Genomic DNA, 24,272 nt, shown 5'->3' on the forward strand with positions numbered 1-24,272 from the left:
GGAAATTCAGAATTCTACATGAAGTCTAAGTATGACTTACAAAAGGCTATGGCGAGTGTGAAAAGGCAATTCTGTGTGAAATTAGAGTTAAATGATGCACGACAACCATGGCAGTGTTTGTATCCCATTAGTTCCGACAACAACCTAATTACATAAGTAGCTCTGATGCTCAATTCCCCAGTGAGCTCAATGCCTTTATGCATTCTTTGAAACAGCGGAACACACCGCCTGTGCAAATCCCTGGAGTCTCTGGCGACCCTGTGATCTCTGTCTTGGAGGTGGACATCAGAACATCGTTCAGGAGGGTGAACCCTTGCAAGGCATCAGGCCCAGATGGAGTACCTGGCCAGGTGCTGATCAACTGGCTGGAATGTTAAAAGGCATCTTCAATCTCTCACTGCTGCAGTTTAATGCTTCCACCTGCTTCAAAAGACCAGTAGTCGTAGCAGTGTCAAAGAAGAGCAGGGTGAGCTGCCTTAATGATTGTGAACTAGGAGAACATCTTCCATAATGAAGTGCTTTGAGAGCTCCATCATTCAAGACCTTCACCATCTGGGGCATGCCCTCTTTTCCAACATGAGGGAGGAGATACAGGAGCCTGAAGACCCACACTCAATATTTCAGGAACAGCTTATTCTCCTCCGTCATCAGATTTCCGAACACTCCATAAACTTGTGAACATTACCTTATTCCTTTTTGCACCATGTCTCTAACTGCTGCCGTTAGAGGTTCCCATCTGCTTCAAAAGATGATCAATCATACCAGAAGAGCAGGGAGAGTATCACCTGATAGCACTCACATCTATTATGATGAAGTGCTTTGAGAGGTTGATCATGGCTAGAATTAACCCCTGCTCCAACAAAGACCTGGAGACACTGCAAATTGCCTACTGCCACAACAGGTTGACACCAGACACAACCTTACTGACTCTATTCAGCTTTGGAGCAATACATCAGACTGCTATTTATTGATTACAGCAGCGTGTTCAACACCATCGTCCCCTCACTACTATTGAACGAGTTTCAGAGCCTGGCCTCTGTACCTCCTGCTACAACTGGATCTTTGACTTCCTTACTAGGAGACCAAAGTCAGTGTGAATCAGTAATAACATCTCCTCCTCTCTGACAACCAACACAGGTGTACCTCAAGGATGCAAACTTGGCCTACTACCTCACACTCTCTACACTCATGACCGTGTGTCTAGGCAGAACCCAAGCACCATCTATAAATTTACTAATGATACCACTGTTGTTGGCAGAATCTCAGAAGGCAATGAGGAGACATACAGGTGTGAGATAGATCGGTTGGTTGAGTGGGGTCACAACAACATCCTGACACTCAACATCAGTAAGACCAAGGAACTGAGTGTGGACTTCAGGAAGGAGAAATGAGAGAACACACACCAGTTCTGTCTGTAGGGTCAGTGGTGGAAAGGATGAACAGCTTCAAGTTCCTGGGCGACAAGCTTATTCTACCTTATTCTAGCTCAATACAGTGTGTAATGATTTGATCTGTATGAACAGTAGGCATGACAAGCTTTTCACTGTACATTGGTAAATGAGACAATAATACACCAATACCAATCTCAGAAGATCTATCCAGGGCCTAACACACTGATACAGTCACGAAGAAAGCACACCAGTGGCTCTTCTTCTTTAGGAGTTTGAGGAGATTTTGGTGAGATACTAAAGAAGACTTTCAAATTGTTACTGATGTAGAGTGGAAAGCATTCTGAGATACTAAAGAAGACTTTCCAATTGCTACTGATGTACAGTGGAAAGCATTTTGACTGGTTGAGTCTCTGCCTAGTTTGGAGCCTCCGATACATAGGCTCCATAATGGGTATAACTCTCCGTGATTCCTTTGTCAAGTGGTCCCTCTCTGCTAATCGCTCACCTGGCACGCAGCCCTCCAAGTGACAGAAATGCTACACCTGCCCAAACAGCCCTTCCAGCTGAGGCAAGACTTCACCTGCGAATCTGCAGGAGCTGTCTACTGCATCTGGTGCTCTTGATGCAGCCTCCTCTACTTTGAGGAGACAAGTTGTAAATTGGGGGACTGGTTAGTTGAGCACCTCTGCTCTATCTACCAAAAGCAGAATTTCCCCATGTCCAACCATTTTAATTCCTATCCCCATTTACCTTCCAACATGTTCGTCCATGGCCTCCGCTTTTGCCACAGTGTGGAAGCTGTCTGTGTGGGGAGCAACACCTCATATTCTGTGTAGGTGGCCTCCAACCTGATGGCATGAACACAGATTTCTCCTTCCAGTAATTTTCTTTTTCCTTTTCCCTTTCCCTCTTCTTCTGTTACCCACTCTGGCCTTTTAACTTTTCTCCTCACCTGCCTCTCACCTCCCCCAGTTCACTTCCCTCTGCTATCAGATTCCTTCCTCTCCAGCCCTTTACCTGTACTACCCACCTGGCTTCACCTATCACCTTCTAGCTAATCCACCTTCCCATCCCCCACTCTTTTATTCTGGCATCTTGCCCTTTCCATTCCAGTCCTGAAGAAGGGTCTCAATCCAAAACATCGACTGTTTATTCACTTGCATAGATGCTGCCTGATTGCCGAGTTCCTCTACCATTTTGTGTGCATTGCTCTGGATTTCCAGCATCTGCAGAATCTCTTGTGTGTATCACCTCCCTTGCTCCCCATAGCACTGTCTCAAGCCTACCACTGAGCAACAGCTTTACAGCGCTGCTCTTGGCTGGAGAAAAAATAAATTCAAAACTACTCATGGAAGCCAGGAATATATGTGTTCCTACGATTGCGTCAGTTGTATATTTTACCTTAGGGAAATTAACGACTAAGCAAAGGACTCAGAGTATCTGATTAATGTGGCTGCTGAATCTGCTCAGAAATAGCTTTCAGGTATTTACTGGAAGAACAAACGAGAGAAAATCTGCATATGCTGGAAATCCAAGCAACGCACACAAAATGCTGGAGGAACTCAGCAGGCCAGGCAGCATCTAAGGAAAAGAGTTCAGTTGATGTTTCTGACCGAGACCCTTCATTCACGCATGCTATGAAACTTCAAAGCTCAAAGAGCCATTGTAGGATGAGCAGTAGCTGGCTTGCTCCAGGTAGAGAGCAGACAGGAGAGTGATGGAAGCAAAGAATTTTCACAGGCTTTGGTTTCGAATCTGACTTAACATTGTAGGGAAATTAAGTGCCCAGATGACTGTGAATGCATATTTTGGTTCTGTTAAAGATCATCAGCATACCTAATTTTCTGTAATTTTTCCTAATACATTAATATTATGGGGTTTGTTTTAGTAGTAAAAGTTTTATTTCCAGTCAAGAAGGCACTGATCTGTGGTCTCTGTCAAGGTCGTTGTAAAGACTTTGTTGGTTTTTAGATTTTGGGGACAGAGAAGAGTGTTGGGTGTCAGGTTAGGGTTTAGAGACAATGATATGGTAGAGTTAGAGGTCAGGCCAAAGTCTAGGCCTCTGCTCCACTTTCGAAGGCCAACGAAGGAACATGCGATGAAGAACAACCATAGCCAGATGTTAGGCCAGTAAGGATGAGGCTAGTGTTGCCCTCACCCCAGGTCGACAAGTCACCCCCAGATCGGTAGGCACGAGGGCCAGTGAACCCCAGATCAGCGAGTCCAGAATTCGAGGTCAGGGCCATGTCATCTGTGAGTCCTGGGGCCGATACTAAAGATCGAAGACAAAAAATGGCGAGTCTAGGAGTCTCTGGCAGATGTCCTAGGTCCGTGAGTCCACTGGGGAATTCAGCGGTGTGATATCTGCCAGTCCTCAATTTTACTGGAGCTGTCTATCTTGGGGTTGGAGGACTGTCTGTGTACGAGTGGGTGGGAGGGAGGAAGAGGTCATGTTTTGCTACTGTTATTTTGCTGCTGTTGTACTGTTGTTGTCGCTTGTGTTGTTCTGCTGAACATTGTAGGACTGCTATGTTGGCGCCACTTGCGGGCTGCCCCCAGCATATTCTTAGGTTGTGTTGGTTGTTAACGCATCTCACTGTATGTTTCAATGTACACGTGATAGATGAATCTGAATGGAATTTATTGCCAATGTTGTACAGATGAGAGATTCTCTTGCATTGTACAATGTTTTTGTAATGTGCATTTTGATGTCATTTGCAGCTAGATAGGTTTTAACTCAACAGCTGAGACCCGCACTGGTGTTTCTTAACGAAGGTTTGGCCTTAGTTATTTTGCTGTTGTAGGGAATGAGTCTTCCATCATCGTGTAGCCTTGTCTTTGTTCAAGTATCTTCTTCATCTTCCCCCAAATCTTACTCCAGGCTCATGAGTGAATCAGATGTTAGAATGTTGGGATTTCTGAACTATCAGATGCTGGATTTTCCAAGTTTTAAATGTCTCAGGAGGAGTCAGAAGAGAGAGAGAAGTGGTGATGCTGGAGGAATGGGTGCAGTCTTACAGGACAGTCAATGTGGGACCCTGGGTGTAATAGATAAGAGACATGGTGTAAAAGATCCAAAAGGTAAGGTAAAGGTAAATTCAGCCCGAGTTGGAGTGTGTTGTGTCCAATTTTCAGTATCCTGCTTCAGGAAGGATTCACTGGGGATAGGGAAGATATTTAATGGAATGGTTAAAATGATGAAGGTTTGCAATTATATGAACAGACTAGATCAATTAGGATTGATTTTCCTAAAGCAGAGGAGGTAACAGGCAGAGTTCTGTGAAAATGGTGCTGGCAAGACACTTTGACGCTTTGCAGGCAGCAAACAAAACTGCTGACAATTCTACTAAATATACTTTATCGGGGCTATCATCACTGCAATCCACAGCCTGTAATTTACCGCTGGGAGGCATGCTTTTGAAATGTCTGTCCCTGGCATTTTTGTGTGCAGCCCTCTGTCTGGGCTTGTCTGTACACTTGGCTCATTGACTAACTCCGTTAACAGCCCCGTGGCTCAGCAGTGAGGAGCAATATACATCAAGGGTCGGTATGATTTGGAGTTCAACCAAACAGGAAAGTTGGGATGTAGTGATTGTAGTGAATGCTGTGTAAATACTGCCCCGTGTAAAGTTACTGTTCGCCAGAAAATTAACAGAGCGTACAGCAGCGTAAAATTACAGAAGAAATACATTTGCCAGATTTTCAACTTTAACATTTACAGACAAAAAGAAGAAAATTAGAAGAGCCTATTAGAGTTAAACCAGTCTAAATGTGCACATAAATGTTGGAGCTTATTTCTGCAGTAGTCGGTTCTACCACTTTATTCATGCACTGGACCCATGGTCTGCGTGAAGGCACCCGCCACAGTCCAAATTTCCCTTGAAGACCGTCACAAATGAAACCGTCTCTGTCAGGAGTATTGGCCCTTCCTCCTTGCAGCTATGCATCTGCACAAGTTACTTCTTACAACTGGGACTCTCCTTCGAGCAGCATTCTGCTTCCCTTGTGCTCCACTCTGCAGCTCCTGCCCAAAAAGGACACCAAAGCACACCACTGTCCGTCAGGAATCTTTCCCACCCAGCATTCTTCGATATTCTACTGGGCAGAAAGCTATGACAAGTCCCAAGACAACCCCAATTGGCTGACACCACATTCCTAAGTTGGACAACATTGCTCCATATCTTTAGCCGAAACCAAAACACACTTTCTAGCAGGGCACGCTGCTTTTACAGAAAGCTACTAAAATAAAAATTCCTACAACGTAGCCTTAGATATCTTTCCCAGGGTATTACATTCTCCCCCCACCAAAATAGCCATGTCCTCATGACTTTGGAACTTATTAAACAATTATTAATAACACAGTATTCAAATGAAAGTCCTGATTTCAGGACCCTCAATCCATTTCTAAATGGAAGTAACATATTTTACACGTGGTATCCTGAAATGTTCGCTGAACTAGACTTGGGGCCAAACTGAAGCGGCGGGGCAGATAACAAACTAAAGTTGCCTAAATTTGAGAATTTGTAGCGATGTTCTATATCTTGTAGAGAGGGTGAGCTTGTCTGAATAACACTCCAACAGCTCATAGAAAACCAGCTGAGGCCAAATGGCTTCCTCCTGTGCTGTAATGTTCTTGATTCAAACACCTTTCTCTCTTAGCAATTACAGTTCAAAGTCCATCATTACTCAAATTGCTTTTCTATTTGCTGCAGCTATTGTTTTAATATTCTTACTGGGAGCCGAGTTTGCAGATGGGTGCATGTTTTCTTCATGTTGAGTTGTAAACTTTGAAATATTACCATGGCTTTTCCTAGTTAAAAGTCTGCAAACAAAAGTTGCTTTGTTTCTGTGCTTTCTTCTTAGTCGAAACAAAGATCTGAAACCTATTAACTTCTAAGAGAGCGTGTCAATCCATCTCACTTGTGGTAATGTTACAAACACAATAGTGCCTTCCTGTCACTGCAAGTATTTTCATTTCTCCCCTATTAAATGTCTCCAGCAGTTACAGTCAGCAATGTACTTGTACAAGATAAACATGAAAGTAAGAGCCAGAAAGCTGAGCCACCCTTTTGTTTGCACCCTGACCCTTCCTCTTGGAATATCCTTTCTCAAGCAATGGGAACTCACAAATGCCGCCTTTGCATCATTTTGACACTAGCTTTGCCCTGGCTGTTTCAGGAAATCAACTGCAAAGCCTTCAAGGAACAATTTAAACATTCCCCAACAGCTCAGAGTAACCTGTTGACTGTGAGGGACCAAGTTAGATGCCTGCTCTGTGCTGATGTGGCTGACCTTTGATGGGGTCTGGGCAAATGCACTATAATTATCCTTCGTTCCTCCATCTAAAAGGTGAGAAATTGGGCCGGGCTTTTCTTTCCCCTGCCATAGGAGTAGGTGTAATAGTACATTGGGTGACACTTGGACCTGAGTTTAATGTTTTTATGGTTGGATGCCTGCATGTTATTCCAGAACAGGGGTTCCCTACCTGGGGCCCATGGACCCCTTGCTTAATGGTATTGGACCATGGCGTAAAAAAGGTTAGGAACTCCTTTTCTAGAAGGAGGTCAGTGGAGCATTACCACCCAGTGGCTTACCAAATTCTAGAGCAGAAAGTTGTTTTCTTTTCACTGAATCAGTTCTTTCATTTGTTTTGCAAAAATATGTGAGTTATTTTTAAAAAGATTTGTAGATGTGGCAGAAGTAATAAATATTGGCTGATGCTATGCTGAAAGTACTGCAATTGGGGTTTGAAGTGGTGAATAATTGATACATAGGCTTCCAATGGATTTTGTGATCCTCTCAATCACAGCCTTGAAAGTAGTGCACTTTACTGCTGTATATTCTTTTTATGAAGAGTTGTCAACTTGGCAACAAAAGAATCAGACAGGTAATATAATCCCATACGGTTCATCGATTTCACTCCAATGTTTTTGGAGCCTTTACCACATTACCTATAGCATAACTGCAACACAAGAAGTAATGTTTCTTTGAAAAATTCTGGTTTTATTTCACTCATACATAGTGAAGTGCCAATAAGAATCAAAAATTCAATCATAGATGAGACAGGTCATTTTCCTCAAGCCACCATACTCCGCAGTATTTTCAAGAATTTTACTTGCCCCACCATTTACATGCTGATAGTATTCTATTTTTATGTAAATCACCAGTAGGTTGTCCGTTCAAGTATGAATACTCTTCTGTCTTAACTCACTGCCCTGATGAGGCAGAGGCTTGTGGATATTTCCTTGATCACATCAAAGAATCAAATTACTCCTAGTTTCAAAACAGTTTTACCCTCTACTTCTGTTTCCACAGTAAATCCTATTGAGAAATTAATAGTAAAAAAAAATTGCCTCTCAGTCAAGGTGAGTTTGTGACCTAGTCAATTTGATGGCTGATAACTCATATTTTTAAGCCATTTGGTGCTTTGGTTTAATTTGGTAATTAGTCATTTCATCTAATTCTGTTATAATTATTTGGTTATTTAATAAAATATGTTTTTTTTTTCAAGTTTCCTGTAATTAACCTAGTAAGAATCAGATGAGCAGTTTCCTTTTTAAAATTGCGGAGTCATTGCTTGTCATTCCCCTTGTTTGCAGGAAGAGGATTCAAAAGCTGGTTGTTGGCTTTTACCATCTGCCTGTCTCCTGCTACCTAATTAGCAGATGTGAAGGGATAGACTGAAAAGCAGAATCTTTTTACCAGTCTCATCCATCTAAAAAAAAACACAAATTTGTGTATAGGCTTGCAGTTTCTTTTAGCATAACTATGTGTGAGATGCTTTGGACATTCTTACTGAAACTGGATAAATGCTTAATTCTGTAATGAACACTTTTGACTCTTTTACCCCAGATTAAATGAGCATGGCATGTTCTGTCCTCTGTTGTATGATCTGAACTAAAACAAACATCAAAATAAACAAATTAATTTCTGTGGTTCTTTCTTTCACTTTTGTTTTGGATATACTTCCAGACAATATATTTCTAGTCAGATGTGGCTTTCTTATTGGAAACTGCATGATTATTTTTGGAATTGTAGCAAGGAAGTAATGAATGCAATATTGTTTCAAATAAAACAGGAGAATGTTGCAGCTGAAACAGTACCTGATACGTTACCTGCCAGTACACTTCAGCAGCCAGAACTGCACTTCAAGGACAATTCAGGTATGAGCATTTGAAATTGTTTCAGTGCTTTGGTACAATGAAGCTTATTTGGATGTTGCTTAATTTTATTGATGCCCCACCCACTATGAATCAATAACCTTAGCTTTCTTCCAAGGGGTCACTGGAGGAAACAATGCATATAGTGAAAGAGTTTAGAAGAATCTGAAAGATACAAGATTCCAAGGGGAAATGACAGGATAGAATATTGAGGTGTTTCCTCTGATAGGAATGTCTTGAGTAAGGGAACATAGTCGCAAGATAAGGGGGCTGTTCAGTTAGAGCTGAGTTGCCGAGCAATTTCTTCTAGCAGAGGATGGTGAATCTTTGGAATTCTCTAACCTAGAAGCTGTGAAAGCATTTTGATGTTGGAGATATAGAGGTCTGTTGGGAACTCTTCATAGAATAGGAATTGAGGCCTGGGGCAGGTCTTGCCTGCTGGGGATCAGAATCTGAATCAGGTTTAATATCACCAGCACGTCATGAAGTTTGTGTTTTTTGTGACAGCAGTACAATCCAATACATAATGGTAGAAAAAGAAGTCTATTACAGTAAGTATGTACAGTATATATGAAATAGTGCAAATATAGAAATAAAAAAGTAGTGAGGTAGTGTTCACGAGTTCAATGTTCACTGAGAAACTGGACGGCAGAAGGGAAGACGCTATTCCTGAATCACTGAGTATATGCCTTCAGACTTCTGTACCTCCTTTTTGATGGCAGCAATGAGAAGAGAGCATGTCCTGGGTGATGGGTGTCCTTTATGATGGATGCTGCCTTTTTGAGGCATTTCTCCTTGAGGATATCCTGGATACTACAGAGACTATTATCCATGATGAAGCTAAGTTTACAACTCTCTGCAGCTTATTTCCCCCCTGTGCAGTAGCCCTCCCATACCAGACGGTGATGCAGCAGGTTAGAATGCTCTTCACGGTACATCTGTAGAAAGTTGTGAGTGTTTTTGGTGAAATAGCTAATCTCCTCAAGATCCTCATGAAAATACAGGGTTGAATGACCAAGTGGCCTATTCCTATCTATTTTTGTTCTCGCATAAAAGAGTGGTGGTGTGAGATGGTTGGAAGGCTAAGTCTAAGTTATTTTGTCCATGCAAAGCAATGACAAGTTCCAAAATTTCAATTTTAATGAACAGGAGAATGAACACAAAGGAGTTATGATCATGCATGGAAGTGGTTTTATGTGTGTTTGTACCATATTTTTTGGAATAACAAATGTTGCAATGGACATTAGTTTGAACATTTTGTAGTGCAAGCATTTTGGCACATGACTCTGTCTGAACCATGTTTCTAACTGGAAAAACTCCATTTTCAGATATTCACAAAATTCAAATTTTAATACTCAATGAGAGAGAGGAAGTTTCAAAAATTAGTTGTGTTTCTTTCCCCCCCACCAAAAAAGCACAGATGCAATTAAAAATTTCATCATCTCCACTTACCCACATTTTTTATTAAATACAATAGATTTGGGTATTTAGCATTGGAACAACTGGTTTTGTGGCTTTTGTTTTTCACAATGAGACTTTGGAATGAAATAGCCTGCCACAAATTTTGCAGATCGGAGAGAACTGAGCAAATGGTTATGATTTTCAGATGCTAAATTATAAGACCTATTTTGAGTTATACAGTTATTTCTCAACCTAGAACTGATAAACATATAATTTTATGAACTAGTTCTGAGCAAACGTGTATAAAAAATAAAGTCTGTCTTAAGAGAGTCAACAAACTTAATGAAGAATCTCACAGCAATGTTTAGCTCAATATTTTGTCCTACCAGTTCTAATCAATATTATTGATCCACATCGACAGAATAAAAATCCATGAATAATCTGATTTAATTTCAGTTAATTCAGTTGAATCTAAGCAGTTTTATTTTTTTTTAAATGGAGAGAGAAGATTGATTTTATGTCTGTAACTTTGAAAGTGGTAGTTCAAATTGGGATTCCTTTCACCTTTATAAATGCCATTAACTATAATATATAAGCATCCGTTAGTCTCATGAGACCATGGATTTGTGCCTTGGAAGGTTTCCAGGGCGCAGGCCTGGGCAAGGTTGTATGGAAGACCGGCAGTTGCCCAGGCTGCAAGTCTCCCCTCTCCAAGCCACCGATGTTGTCCAAGGGAAGGACACTAGGGCCAATACAGCTTGGCATCAGTGTCATCGCAGAGCAATGTGTGGTTATGTGCCTTGCTCAAGGACACAACATGCTGCCTCAGCTGAGGCTTGAACTAGCAACCTTCAGATCACTAGACCAATGCCTTAACCACTTGGCCATGCACCAACACACACATTACTAATGAGGACAAGCTATTCGATATACTTACACATTATATAGGTGGGGGTGGGGGAACAGTACTTAGAGAAAGCCCACTAATGCTAACTCTACATATAGAACATCCAAGATCAGGACTGGACCTGTGAAGTCACAATTTGATCTGTCTTGTTGGAAATTTATTGGATTTGAACTTCGTTATAGATAACCCCAGACTTTATCCAAAACCAACCCCCAATAATCACAAATATGCCCTGCATTCATGACTATGCTGAGGAGACACTTGCATTCCTCCCCATCTCCACAGCACCCAATCCTTGTCTTTTTTCCCTCCCTCATTCTTTTTCCAATTATAAGACATCAAAGTCATTTGATTAAGATCAACCATGAATGCTAGGCTTAGAGTCCTGGAATGTTGTTAAACTTGCTGAGTTTAGAATTGGGATGATCTCATACATTGGTATTTCCCTACATATTTCAGCCCATTTTCTCCTCTGTCCTTGCCAGGATAATTGTCCACAGATAGTGTGTGCTTTTGAGAGCCTTCTCACAGGGAGCCTGGCTGAAGCATTTCATCTGCTGTCTGTTCAAAGTGGATCCTATAAGCATTAGGACTCTCACACAAGTGCTTGCATGTGAGCATCACAAGTGGTTTATTACCCTGATTTATTTCCTTATAGCAGTATTATAACCTTAACCACACAACTCGAGTGTTAACCCATCATCTGCCAGATTGGATGATTGTTGAGATGGGAAAGGAAGATTTTGCTTGATTTCTAAAATAAGGAAGGCCATGTTAATCTTGTGTTAAGTAAGACAGTAAAGTTGAAAATCTGTATGTGTTTTTTTTCTTATAAATTATCTTTCCAAAATATGGAAAATCATTTGACTTGTAGCTGATTAATTTATGACAGTGATTTGCATGGGTCTGTGAAATTTTAAACATTGTGATAATTGTTAAGACCTGTTAGTTCGATTTGTGTACCAACAGCGTTATGATTTGTTATGGACGAGAAAAGGTCTGACAACCATTTAAAGGAATTACACTTGGGCAACTTTGTTTTACACTAATTATTATTACTGTGTAAAATCATTTACCACAGTTTCATTCATCTTTCTATACAACACTAGGAGGCATCCTATCATAAGCAATTGGACTGATGTAAGGTTTGCGAGAAGCTAAATGAATCCCCATGAATCGTAATTTTTATCAATGGCAGATCTTGTCGTGCTGCATGAAAGCCACAATACAAAGATAGGAATTGCCTGTGGTCTACTAAATTATGGTAGATCAAGTAGATTGGGACAAACTATTATAACATTTACATTTATTTTGCAGATTTAAGTCAAAACAAAAATGTAGATTCCAAACAAATACCAGAAGAATGCCAAACTACTGAAGATGTGTTCAGCTTATCTAAAGCAGGCAAGTACTGAGAGAAGGATGAGACAGTTAATGACTCATAAGAAAAAATATGAAAAGTAATCTTTACCTGTTCCCCACATCCTCAATCTTACCATCACGGAGACGCCATGGAATTTCCGCAAGCTAGTATACATGGTGATTTAACACTTCATGTCCCATTGGCTAGGTGTTCCACTCTGTTACCTTCACATTTGGTGGAGGAAAGTTGAGTGAGGGTGTCTTCAGAAGTTCTGTGGAAGGCAGGAAGAGAAAACTTAGTTTTTGACAAAAATGACCCCAAGCAAGTTACAAATAATTCTATTTTTGAGACATCCCTGATCATATTTCTTTGTGCTGCATTTGTACTCCTATCAGGAATCTGGCATGATCCTTACTCCAGTGTAAAGGAACAATTGATATAATCTGTGCTCGTATGAGCAGCGGAAAACAACATAGGAGATAACCAGCAAAGATTTAAAAGCACTTGCTGAATTTGATATTCTTACTCGGGTAAATTCATTTAATTACCTAACAGATCATTTAAATTTTGAGCAAAAATTTGTAAAATCTTCCAATGTAAGCATAACGCTTGATACTTCTATAGCACAACAAAAAAAAAAAAATATCTCGTGCCTTTAGGACAGTGACACCAACTTGTAGATAATTACATGTTCTACGCTCTGTCCACCAGAGAAAGCAGGATCTCCCAGTGACCACAATTTTACGTCCACGTCCCATTCCCATTCTGATATGTCTATCCACGGCCTCCTCTACTGTAAAGAAGAAACCACACTCGCGTTGGAGGAACAACACCTTATATTCCGTCTGGGTAGCCTCCAACCTGATGGCATGAACATTGACTTCTCAAACTTTTGCTGATGCCCCACCTTCCCCTTGTACCCCATCCATTATTTATTTATATATACACATTCTTTTTCTCTCTCTCCTTTTTCTCCCTCTGTCCCTCTCACTATACCCCTTGCCCATCCTCTGGGCTTTTTCCCCCCTCCCCCTTTTCTTTCTCCCTAGGCCTCCTGTCCCATGATCTTCTTATATCCCTTTTGCTGATCTACTGTCCAGCTCTTGGCTCCATCCCTCCCTCTCCTGTCTTCTCCTATCATTTTGGATCTCCCCCTCCCCCTCCAACTTTCAAATCCCTTACTCACTTTTCCTTCAGTTTGTCCTGACGAAGGGTCTCGGCCCGAAACGTCGACTGTACCTCTTCCTAGAGATACTGCCTGGCCTGCTGCGTTCATCAGCAACTTTTATGTGTGTTGCATTCTATTTAACTGCCTGGCCTAGTTCCTCTCCTGGATAAGCCTTCAGATCAAATTGATGTGCTTGCAACACTGTGTGTCCGACAGAGTGATCAGCAGCACTGGGGCTGCACAGGGGACTGAGGAGACTGAGGTCCTTTAACATCTGCCGGACAATGCTGAGGATGTTCTACGAGTCTGTGGTGGCCAGTGCGATCATGTTTGCTGTTGTGTGCAGGGGCAGCAGGCTGAGGGTAGCAGACACCAACAGAATCAACAAACTCATTCGTAAGGCCAGTGATGTTGTGGGGATGGAACTGGACTCTCTGACAGTGGTGTGTGAAAAGAGGATACTGTCCAAGTTGCATGCCATCTTGGACAATGTCTCCCATCCACTACATAATGTACTGGTCGGGCACAGGAGTACATTCAGCCAGGGACTCATTCCACTGAGATGCAACACAGAGCGTCATGGGAAGTCATTCCTGCCTGTGGCCATCAAACTTTACAACTCCTCCCTCGGAGGGTCAGACACCCTAAGCCAATAGGCTGGTCCTGGACTTATCTCCTGGCATAATTTACATATTACTATTTAATTATTTATGGTGCAACTGTAACGAAAACCAATTTCCCCCAGGATCAATAAAGTATGACTATGACTACTGAAAACAAGAGGAGGTTAAAAGTAAGAAAGTGAAGAACATTTGGTCTCCTCCTACACCTGATTCCTTAAGTGTTCTCTACTACTCAATAAGAGCATGAAAGATCAGATTCTTGCCTATCATATCCCACATTTTTTGGTTCCTTTGCTCTTCGTAAGTCAACCACCTCATCTACTTTCACATAGTTGATCTCCTTACCTTGTGAACACAGATGTCCCCCAACCATTCCCCCCACCCCACCCCCAGTTCCAGGTTTTCCATCCTGAAGAGCTACGTTTTGAATCTTCCCTGTTAGAACAACTCAGAATCGATTAGGTCTTGATAAAATCACAGCTCATTCTTCGAAACTCCACTGAATCCTGCTCAACCTCTCTTTAGTAGACAGCCCTGTTATCCCAGAAATAAATCGAATAAATTTTCCTCCTCTGCATTTATACTGCTTAGGAGTAGAGATCTTAAAAGCATGGCACTCCAGTTCTGGTCTCAACAATTATAGCTACACATCCAATACAATTATACACATCCACATACAATTATAGCTACACATCCTGTCTAGAATTTTCATCAAGTGGCACATTGTTTTACTGAATCAATGATGGAAGTGCATATGCTCTCCAGAACATTTCCTCCATCACCACTTTTCATTGCAGTGGCAAAATGTCCTTTGTGGAAATGAGATCCAGCCTTGTGCCTTGTAAAATAGCCCAGTTTCTGCCCTATTCTATTTACTCATTTGAAAATCCATATTTCCACTTTCACTGGTTCCCTCACATCTTTCCAGTTCTTCCCATCCTGGAATAGTTCCATTGGATTTGTTGAAGTTTCCAATTTATATTTTTTCAAATACCCTGTTATTACATCCAAAGTTCAAAGTACATTTATTATCAAAGTATGTATAATTGATACAATCTTGAGATTTGTTATCTTACAGGCAACTACAAAGCAAAGAAACCCATTTTTTAAAAGAATAAACAATAAAAGTGAGCAAATAGCATTCAGAATTGAAGTTCTCAAAATTGAGTCTGCACTTTGATGGTTGCAGGCCGCAGCCTCAGTTCGGTGCAGAGATAAGTAAACCTCACAGAGAGTGAGCTGAAGTTCAGTGCACAGTCGAGTAAAACTCACAGAGCAGTGACTGAATTGATCCAACCCTCGCCTCTAGCCTGGATACCCTGACCTTTTTCAATATAGCCCAGCGCTTAAATTGATCAAACCTCAGGTCTTTCCTTGCTCTCAGGCCCAGGTCTGGGCACCGACGTCTAGGTTCTGCATCGTCTCAGCTCTTCTGAATCAAATTGCCTCCAAGTCCACATCAGCTCTCTAGCCCAGACCCCACTGCCTCAATTCAGTCCGAGCACACCATGGCACAACTGTTCTGCACCTTCCAGACTTCAGTTTCCACCGCAAAAATGGCAGGTTCAAAAGCTCATCCCCGACAGGGAACCTTGCAGTGAGAGTTCAGCAGAAAAAGTGTGACTGATAAATTATTTAGTTGTTTTCTTTCTTTTATTTGCCACCAGCAAGTAGTCGCTAACCTTCACCAGCACCAACTTAAACTGGAATTTTGGTATACCAGAGTTTTGTCTTCAGCTGATATAAGGCCGACTGGATAATTGTTTCCTATATTGTCCATTTATGATTAATAATGTTTCAAACTTCAGGGATTGTTTCAAAATCTGGAAGATTGTCACTGATATGTTGACTATAGTAACAGCCGCTTTTTTTTTTAAGAACAATGAGAATACAGGCTATTGTGGCTCCACTGCCTAGTTGGAAGATGGGATGTTATTCCTCAAATTTAAATTGAACTTCATTTGAAACCAGCATATTTGGCCAAACATTTGTCTTTGGCTGTCTCTATATAGCTGATGACTGACAGTTCCCAGTGGAGTGCCCAGCTTTCGAACAACTCAATGCAGCTCATCAATTAGTTCACATTCCAAATATGGAGATAGTTCCAGGGACCTGGATATTAAGAAGCACAACTTGGGCATGGAAAATGCATAAAAAAGATTAACTAAATGATATTGGGAACAAAATTTTATAACTGGGATAAACTCAAAAAGCTGAATTATTACCTTTGGTGCTGCACTATTCTATGATTTGAAGAAAGGCACAGGAATGAGAATCAAAAAGCTTTAGTTTGCAGCAGAATATTGTTTTAAATAATAGGAGGGCATTAAAAGATTAAGTCCTCCATTGCTAGCAGATTTGCAGTGGAGACTTGGCCTGTGGACTGCTTATTGCTGATTCTACAAATGCTTTCAGTTTCTATTATTTTCATCCACTGCCTTTGCTGATTCAATACATTGAATATACGGATAGTAACTATGCTGTTTCCAGGGAAATGATTAAGAGAAATACAGCCTAGATTTTTAAAATCATACATGTTTTGAGATGTTGAATTGGGAACATTTGTTCCTATTTGGTTACTTGAAAGTTAAAATAGGTATAAGCAAAAGGACATTGAAGTAATGTTTTCACACATGGTTATGAAAATATACAATCTGGAAATGCACGTTCTTTATACTTTGATCAACATATCCACCAGATGTAAGAAGTAACTTGTATGGGTTCTGAGAAATTAGGCATCTGGTCCCAGACTTAGCCATATGACTTTCAAAAGAGCCATAATAGAAAATGACAATGCAGTTAGCCCAATCAAACTTTTGCATTTCTGTTCTCTTAAAATTCTAATTATGTTTTAAAAAATATAATTGCAAAATGGATGGCTGCTAAACTTCGAATCGGAGTCTAGTGTTAATTAATTTATTGAGATGATGCTTCAATGTTTTTAGTTACCAGCATTGAGAAGTATTATAAACCAAGAATATACCATGTAACTGTTTTTAAATTGAAACTCCAAATTGTAGGAAATAATCCCTAAAGTTGTTGGTAGAGTTTATCATACATCACATTTTTTTTTCAGATATCCAAAACATTTAGACAATAAATAGTCTGTATTCTAAGAAATCTACAAATTCTTCAACCCTTCCATACCTGATGAAATAAAAGCTAGTAATGAATGACTATGTTTGAAAAAAGAAGCACATTTACACCAAGTATTTGCTGGACTTGAATCATTTGCATGGATTGAGATAATTTCATGTAATTTAAATACACCGTGAGCAAAATTAATGCCAAGTGTAAGCTGCAAAATAAAATACTGGAAAATAATAAAGTAGTGACAGGAGGAGGAAAAGTAAATTTCCCCTCTGGAATGCTTTGCAAGTGGGCTGCTGGATTTTTAGATTAGTCCAGCTTGTTTATTATAGAAATAACTTACTACACAAATTATAGGTTTAGTAATAATAATCACCTTTTATTTTCAGTGAAAACCTTAAAAATTGAGCCACACTGACAGCTTCAACATTCACTTTTCTATCCAGAGTCTCTGTCAACAGGCCCTGTGTTAAAGCTTTGCCTACAGAGAGAAAGCAGCTGACAACAGGGCAATCAGTAGTTAAAAGCATCACCATGCCCACAGGGAAGTCTAGATCTTCTTTACCGAGTTCGCACGTATTTATAAAAGTGCTTGATTCTGAACCTTGATCTTAATCTCTCAAAAGCATGTTTTCTTTTTTGTTCATTACTTCCGTCCAAGACTGCTGTGTTTTAATGCGCAATCTTTTTTTTTCCTGAAGGTTGCCGAGAACTGAAATCGAGCCAGAAAAGGAAAACAAGACCCAGGTAATTTATGTGTCCTAAATAGTATTTTATATATCCTTTGTTTATTAAAATAATAGCATTTTATACGCACTTCATAGTGTACTGCAGTACCTGGCTATTAAGATTATCTGTCTGATTTACTATTATCTTGAGTGCATTTACCAGCCTTGGCTGGGTTCCAGTGGAAGTTGAATAAATGTAATAGTTTAGTTAAGTGAGTTATGTAAATTGGTTGAAATGCTTGCTGTGTAATGTCGTACCTGGAATGAGATTTGTTTATCGCACAAATGCCATACACAATTCTGTCTGCCCTACTATTAATTCTGGGGTTTTTTTGCTTTTCATTCAATCCTGTTCTGAGGCTGGCTTATAGTTTTGACACTTATGCTTGACTGATTTCACTTTGCAAATCTTGGTAGCTGGTGCAGAAATCTGATTTGGGTTATGGTGAGAAATGGAGGGTATCTCTTTGGCTGCTTGGTGAATGTCCCACTTGTTATTCAGTTCTATTGAATTCAAAGAAACAAAGGAAAATCACACACAATATAAAAAGTGGAAGATACAAAATCATTCTTTAGGTGCAGTGGTAAACGATGAATTCCTACCCCATATTGTCTTATCATAACTTTAACAAATAGATTCTCATTCAAGAAACTGACAAGCATTCTTGTTCATATTGCTCTGACTAGCTTCACTTTGTGAAGTGTATGGGAACATACGAGTTGTTTCAACACTGATCATATCTTTTGTGATCAGAGCCCTTGATAGAAAAGGAAGACTTGCAATCCTGTAGTAACTTTCACAACTTCAGGCCATTTCTTGCAGCAACTGATATACCTTTGTGAACAAGTCACTGACGTAATATGGGGAAAATGGAATTCCATTTATATAGCATGATCCCACAAATGGCAGGAATACAAAAAGTTCCATTTTAGCTGCTGAGTGATAACTGTTGCAAGATACATCTGTGTCCGTGCTCAACCCTGCAACTGAAGGCCCTTATTAAAATCCACCGTCTCCCGTTGCAGATCATACTCAAGTACCTCTGCTGAAAATGCTATTAAGAAAGGAGAAGTGCCCCCAACGCCACCACCAAGACTTCCAAAGACTCATTCCAGAGCATCTTCTCTGGACCTTAATAAACTTTTTCAGCAAGGTAATCAAGGTGAGTGAACTCAGTGTGCAAAATGTGGGTTTGCAATGAAAGTTACGATATTTCTTTCCTTCACACAGTCATCTTAAGTAAGTAGAAATTTCCCATGTGCTATTATGAGAATTATTCTGCAGTTTATGTAAAGCAGCAATAGCTTTGCATGGCTATGCATTTAACATACCACACTGAATTTTTTGGAAAGCCAGTAATGAAATGTTGTTTTACCACATGAATTTTTCATGATAAAATCCTATCAATTCTACGTCCACAAAAGCTACCAAGACAAGGTTTTATGATACATCAATCCTCTGTTACTCACCTTCCTCCTGTAGTTATTTTCAATACAACTTAGATGTACTTTTAGCTCAGTCAAAAACTCAGTTGGTAAAATGGTCTGCTGTACATGGACATTCGAGTTCCTTTTGGCCTTAATGATCAGATCTTGGCTTGGAAACCTATGCTGGGTTGTATGGTGTATCCAAAGGAATCAAACCAGTGCAAAAAAAAACCAAGGAATTTCAAGTGAGATATTTGCCTGCAATGAATTGAATTTCCATAGTGGTCTGGTTTAGAAGCAGACTGATTGACAAAATTGAAGACCATCTTGACCAAGTTAACATTGACAGCAAATTTCCAGTAATTTGTAAACATTTAAACTTTTCTTTGAAAGCTTTGGGGCACCAATAGATTTTTTAAAAGCATCTGGATATATACTTTCTCACTTTGTGCTCACAAATGTTGAACTCAACATTCTAATTAAGTATTTTAGTTTTGTGAAATCCTGTTTCAGCTGTATAGTCATGATTGAATGGCAAAGCAGACTTGCTGGGTCAAATGGCCTAATTCTGCTCCTATGTCTTATGGTCTTAAGAATAGATTGTACAACATCACCACTCTTAAAACCCTAATAGATTGTAATTTAATACAACATATTCTTGTTATACTCAAAGACCCTAACCAATGTAACTTGTTTACAGCAGATAATACATTTGGAGAAGTGAAATGAGTGTAAATATAAACTCGGGTGAAATCATGAGCACACCTTGGTTGCAACCAAGTGGAAACTTTCAGCCTGGTCATCATTCGTGGAGTTAGAGGCATACAGCATGGAACCAGGTCCTTTGGCTTACTAACCTCCATGCTGACCATCAAGGACCCATTTAAACTAAACTTATATGAATCCCATTCTGTTTAATTCTCCCCCTTTTTTTCCATCAATTCCTCCCAGATTCAACCATACACCCATACATAACTGCTGATTCCCTTCATGTCCAAGACTCCATGGATCTCTGTTTTAAATAGATTGAGCATCTGTGCCTCCACAGCCACCTTAAGTAGACAATTCCGACATTCACAAACCCATGGGTGAATAAATTTCTATACATCTCTGTCCTGAATGGTGGAACCCTTTTTTTTTGAGACTGGACCTACCTTCCTCTCCCCACCCCCCTCCCACCCCCAACATCTGCCCATGGAAGTCTTGTTGTTCTTCTGAACTCCAGAAAATATGGGTCGAGTCTGCTTAGTCTCTTCTCGTACAATAAAGTCACCATCCAAAGCTTCAATATTGTTCTGTAACTTAAGACTATCCTCCTCACTGTCAACTATACCATCAATTTTCACTTCATCTGCAAACTTATTAATTGTATTTCCTACATTCATATCCAAAATATTTGGCCAGCTATAAGGTTCCCAGTACTGATTCGCTGTGGTCGGCCACTGGTTGCAGGATTCCAATCTGAGATCTTATCGTCTTCTGAGATCCTGCCAATAACAGTGGTGTCATCAGGGAATTTATAAATGGTGGTTGAGCTGTGCTTAGCTACACAGTCATGAATGCAGAGAGTAGAGCAGGGGGCTAAGCACACAGCCTTGAGGTGCACCTGTATTGATTGTTGGTGAGTGGATGTTATTTCCAATCCGTACTGACTGTGGTCTCCTGATAAGGAAGTCAAGGATCCAGTTTCAAAGGAAACTTCAGGGTCCCATGTTCTGAAGCTTGTTGATTACTACTGAGAGGATGATGGTGTTGAATGCTGAGCTGTCATTGATAAACAGCAGCCTGACATATGTCCAGCTGCTTCAAAGCAGAGTAAGGAGCCAGTGAGATTAGATATCTGTAGATGTTAGCCATTTTTTCATCACACCCTTTTAATATAAATGCAATCTACTGCAACCGACTTGTTTCTCATATTGTTGTAGTTTTTGTTTAGATTTAAGATCCTGGTTTCAAATTGAACAAAATCAATTTCATATTTTTATACAAAATTCTGTTATATAGTTATCATACTTCTCTAAAGGCTCCTCAGCTATCGGGTTACTATAAAATCTTATTCAGATTGAACAATACTAGATTTAAAATGGACTTCTCCTTTATTGGTTCATCAATTGCTCTCCACAAAACCAACTCTTCCACAGATTGTGAATTTGCCCTCTGTACGGTTACTGCTAATGATATTAGTCTAGTCTGTATATCGACTGCAGTCTACCCTGTTCATTGAATTACTCTTGTCACATGAATCCATAATTTCCAGATTTCAGAATTTTCCCTACATTACTACTACTGTTTGCTGGCTTACAGACAATCACATCAAGGTTTCTTGCAACTCATTGTTGATTAACTTTATCCAAACTGATGCTACTTAATTTCCAAGCTACTCCCTGTTACCTTTACCTCAAGCTTATGATCAGGCTAATAGTGAACAATGTTTTGTGGAGAGCTTTACCCACATACCTAAATCAACAAACTGTGCAAATACAAAAAGAAAGAAATAATAAATAAGCATTAACTGGCAAGAACATGAGATGAAGAGTCTTTGAAAGTGAGTCTATTCATTGTGGGAATGTTTCAATGATGGGGCAAGTGTATTTGAGTGTAGTTATCCCCTTTGGTTCAAGAGACTGATAGTTAAGGGATGGTAACTGTTTCCAAACCTGGTGGTGTAAGTCCTGAGGCTCCTGTACTGTCTTCCTGATGGCAGCAGCAAGAAGAGTGCATTTCCTGGATATAACAATTATACCAGTGCTCAAGAAGTGTAGTGTGAGCTGCCTTAATGACTATAATCCAGTAGCACTCATATCCAAGGTCATGAAATGCTTCAAGAGGTTGGTCATGGCCAGAATCAACTCCTGCCTCAGTATGGACCTGGACCCACTGCAACTTGCCTATCACCACAATAGGTCTATAGCAGATGCAATCTCAATGACTCTTCACATAGCCTTAGATCACCTAGGCAATACAAATACCTATGTCAGGATGCTGATCGTTGACTATAGCTCTGCATTTTAACACCATCATTCCCACAGTCCTGACTGATAAGCTATGGCAACTGAGCCTCTGTACCTTCCTCTGCAATTGGATCTTTGACTTCCTAACCGGAAGACCACAATCTGTGCGGATTGGTAATAGTATCTCCTCCTCCCTGGCGATCAACGCTGGTGCACCGCAGGGATGTGTGCTTTGTCCACTGCTCTACTCTCTCTGTACCCATGACTGTCTGGCTAGGCATAGCTCAAATAGCATCTATAACTCTGCTGGTGATAAAACCATTGTTGACAGAATCTTAGATGGAGACAAGAGGGCATACGGGAGAGAGATATACCAGCTAGCTGAGTGGTGTTGGAGCAACAACCTTACATTCAACGTCAGTAAGACCAAAGAGGCGATTGTGGACTTCAGGAGTGGTAGAACGAGGGAACACGAACCAATCCTCATTGAAGGATCAGAAGTGGAGAGAGTGAGCAAATTCAAATTCCTGGGTGTCAAGATCTCTGAGGATCTAACCTGGTCCCAACATATCGATGCAGCTGTAAGGAAGGCAAGACGGTGACTATATTTCATAAGGAGTTTGAGGAGATTTAGTTTCTCACCTAAAACACTCAAAACTTATGTAGATATACAATGGAGAGAATTCTGGCAGGCTGCATCACTGTCTGGTATTGGGCGGGGGGCAGGGGGGGCTACTGCAAAGGATTGAAAGAAGCTGCAGAAAGTTGTAAATTAAGTCAGTTCCATCTTGGGTACTAGCCTCTGCAGTATCCAAGACATCTTCAAGGAGCAGTGCCTCGGAAAAGTGGTGTCTGTTATTAAGGCAGACACGAGGAAATCTGCAGATGCTGGAAATTCAAGCAACACACACAAAAAATGCTGGTGAATGCAGCAGGTCAGGCAGCATCTATAGGAAGAGGTACAGTAGACGTTTCGGGTCAGGGCCCTTCGTCAGGACTGTCAGCATTTTTTCTGTTATTAAGGACCCACTTCATCCAGGGCATGCCCTCTTCTCATTGTTACCATCGGAAAGGAGGTACAGAATCCTGAAGGCACACACTCAGTGATTCAGCAACAGCTTCTTCCCCTCTGCTGTCCGATTCCTAAATGAACCCATGAACACTCCCTCGCTTTTATTATTTCTGTTTTTGCACTATTTTAAATTTAACTATTTAATAAATATGTATATTTACTGTAATTGGTTTACCTTTTTCTATATTTATCATGTGTTTCATTGTACTGCTGCTGCAAAGTTAACAAATTTCACGACGTATGCCAGTGACCTGATTCTGATGATATTTACAATATTATTCAAATATTACTTGAATATTAAGTACCCAGCACCACAATGCTGACAGGGGAGAGTTCCAGGGTTTTGACCCAGCAACAGTGAAGAGAAGGCAAACAGTAAATCCCACTCAAAGGTCATCTCCAAGAAGTTTACGTGAGGAATTGCAGTGATGACGAAGCTGAATATCAAGAGTACATGGTGAGACTTCCACATGCAGATGGTCCTTGTCAGTGAATGGAATGGTGCAGTGTTTTGACTGAAACCATCACTGTTCCTCCCCCACTTCAGCCGATGCTGCTCAGCCAACCCAGTGAGTTTCTACAGCCAACTGTTTGCTGATCCAGGACTTGCAGCCTTTGTCTCCTTTATGACTTTGTTGCATTGTTAGTGGCTGGGCCTTTAGGTGGTATCAGCATTACTTTTATAGAGTATTAAATAACCCAGTGGTTTTTGCATGTTTTAAAATTACTTGTTTATGTATTGATTAGTGTTATTATTTGCATTTTATGATTTCTTTTAATTTTAGTGGTAACATCGGATTGGTTACAGCCACCCCCTGCTATCCCACCACGACCTCCGACTGCCAAGGTAAGACCCAGTCTATAGTGCAGCTTTGAGTATTGTGTAATTGCCCGGAATCTTTTCCGCAATACCAGGACTTCCTGCATTTCTCCATGGAGGTCCCTGTTTCCAGCGCTACGACGGGTCGAAGCTGATGGCAGCATCATCCA

The 24,272-nt window shown here is 40.5% G+C and overlaps 1 protein-coding gene across 3 annotated transcripts in view; it reads left to right on the top strand.

Annotated features, from left to right (window-relative positions):
• The window catches only part of reps2 (RALBP1 associated Eps domain containing 2), a 241,838-nt gene that overhangs the window by 180,984 nt on the left and 36,582 nt on the right, over positions 1-24,272 (top strand). For all 3 annotated transcript variants that reach the window (XM_072260703.1, XM_072260704.1, XM_072260705.1), the window contains exons 10-14: positions 8,470-8,554; positions 12,177-12,263; positions 17,805-17,850; positions 18,858-18,994; positions 24,068-24,129. In XM_072260703.1, the coding sequence (XP_072116804.1) occupies positions 8,470-8,554; positions 12,177-12,263; positions 17,805-17,850; positions 18,858-18,994; positions 24,068-24,129 (417 nt within the window). The remainder of the gene's footprint in view (positions 1-8,469; positions 8,555-12,176; positions 12,264-17,804; positions 17,851-18,857; positions 18,995-24,067; positions 24,130-24,272) is intronic.

Source organism: Mobula birostris, chromosome 6, assembly GCF_030028105.1.
Source record: "Mobula birostris isolate sMobBir1 chromosome 6, sMobBir1.hap1, whole genome shotgun sequence".
Classification (NCBI taxonomy): Eukaryota; Metazoa; Chordata; class Chondrichthyes; order Myliobatiformes; family Myliobatidae; genus Mobula; species Mobula birostris.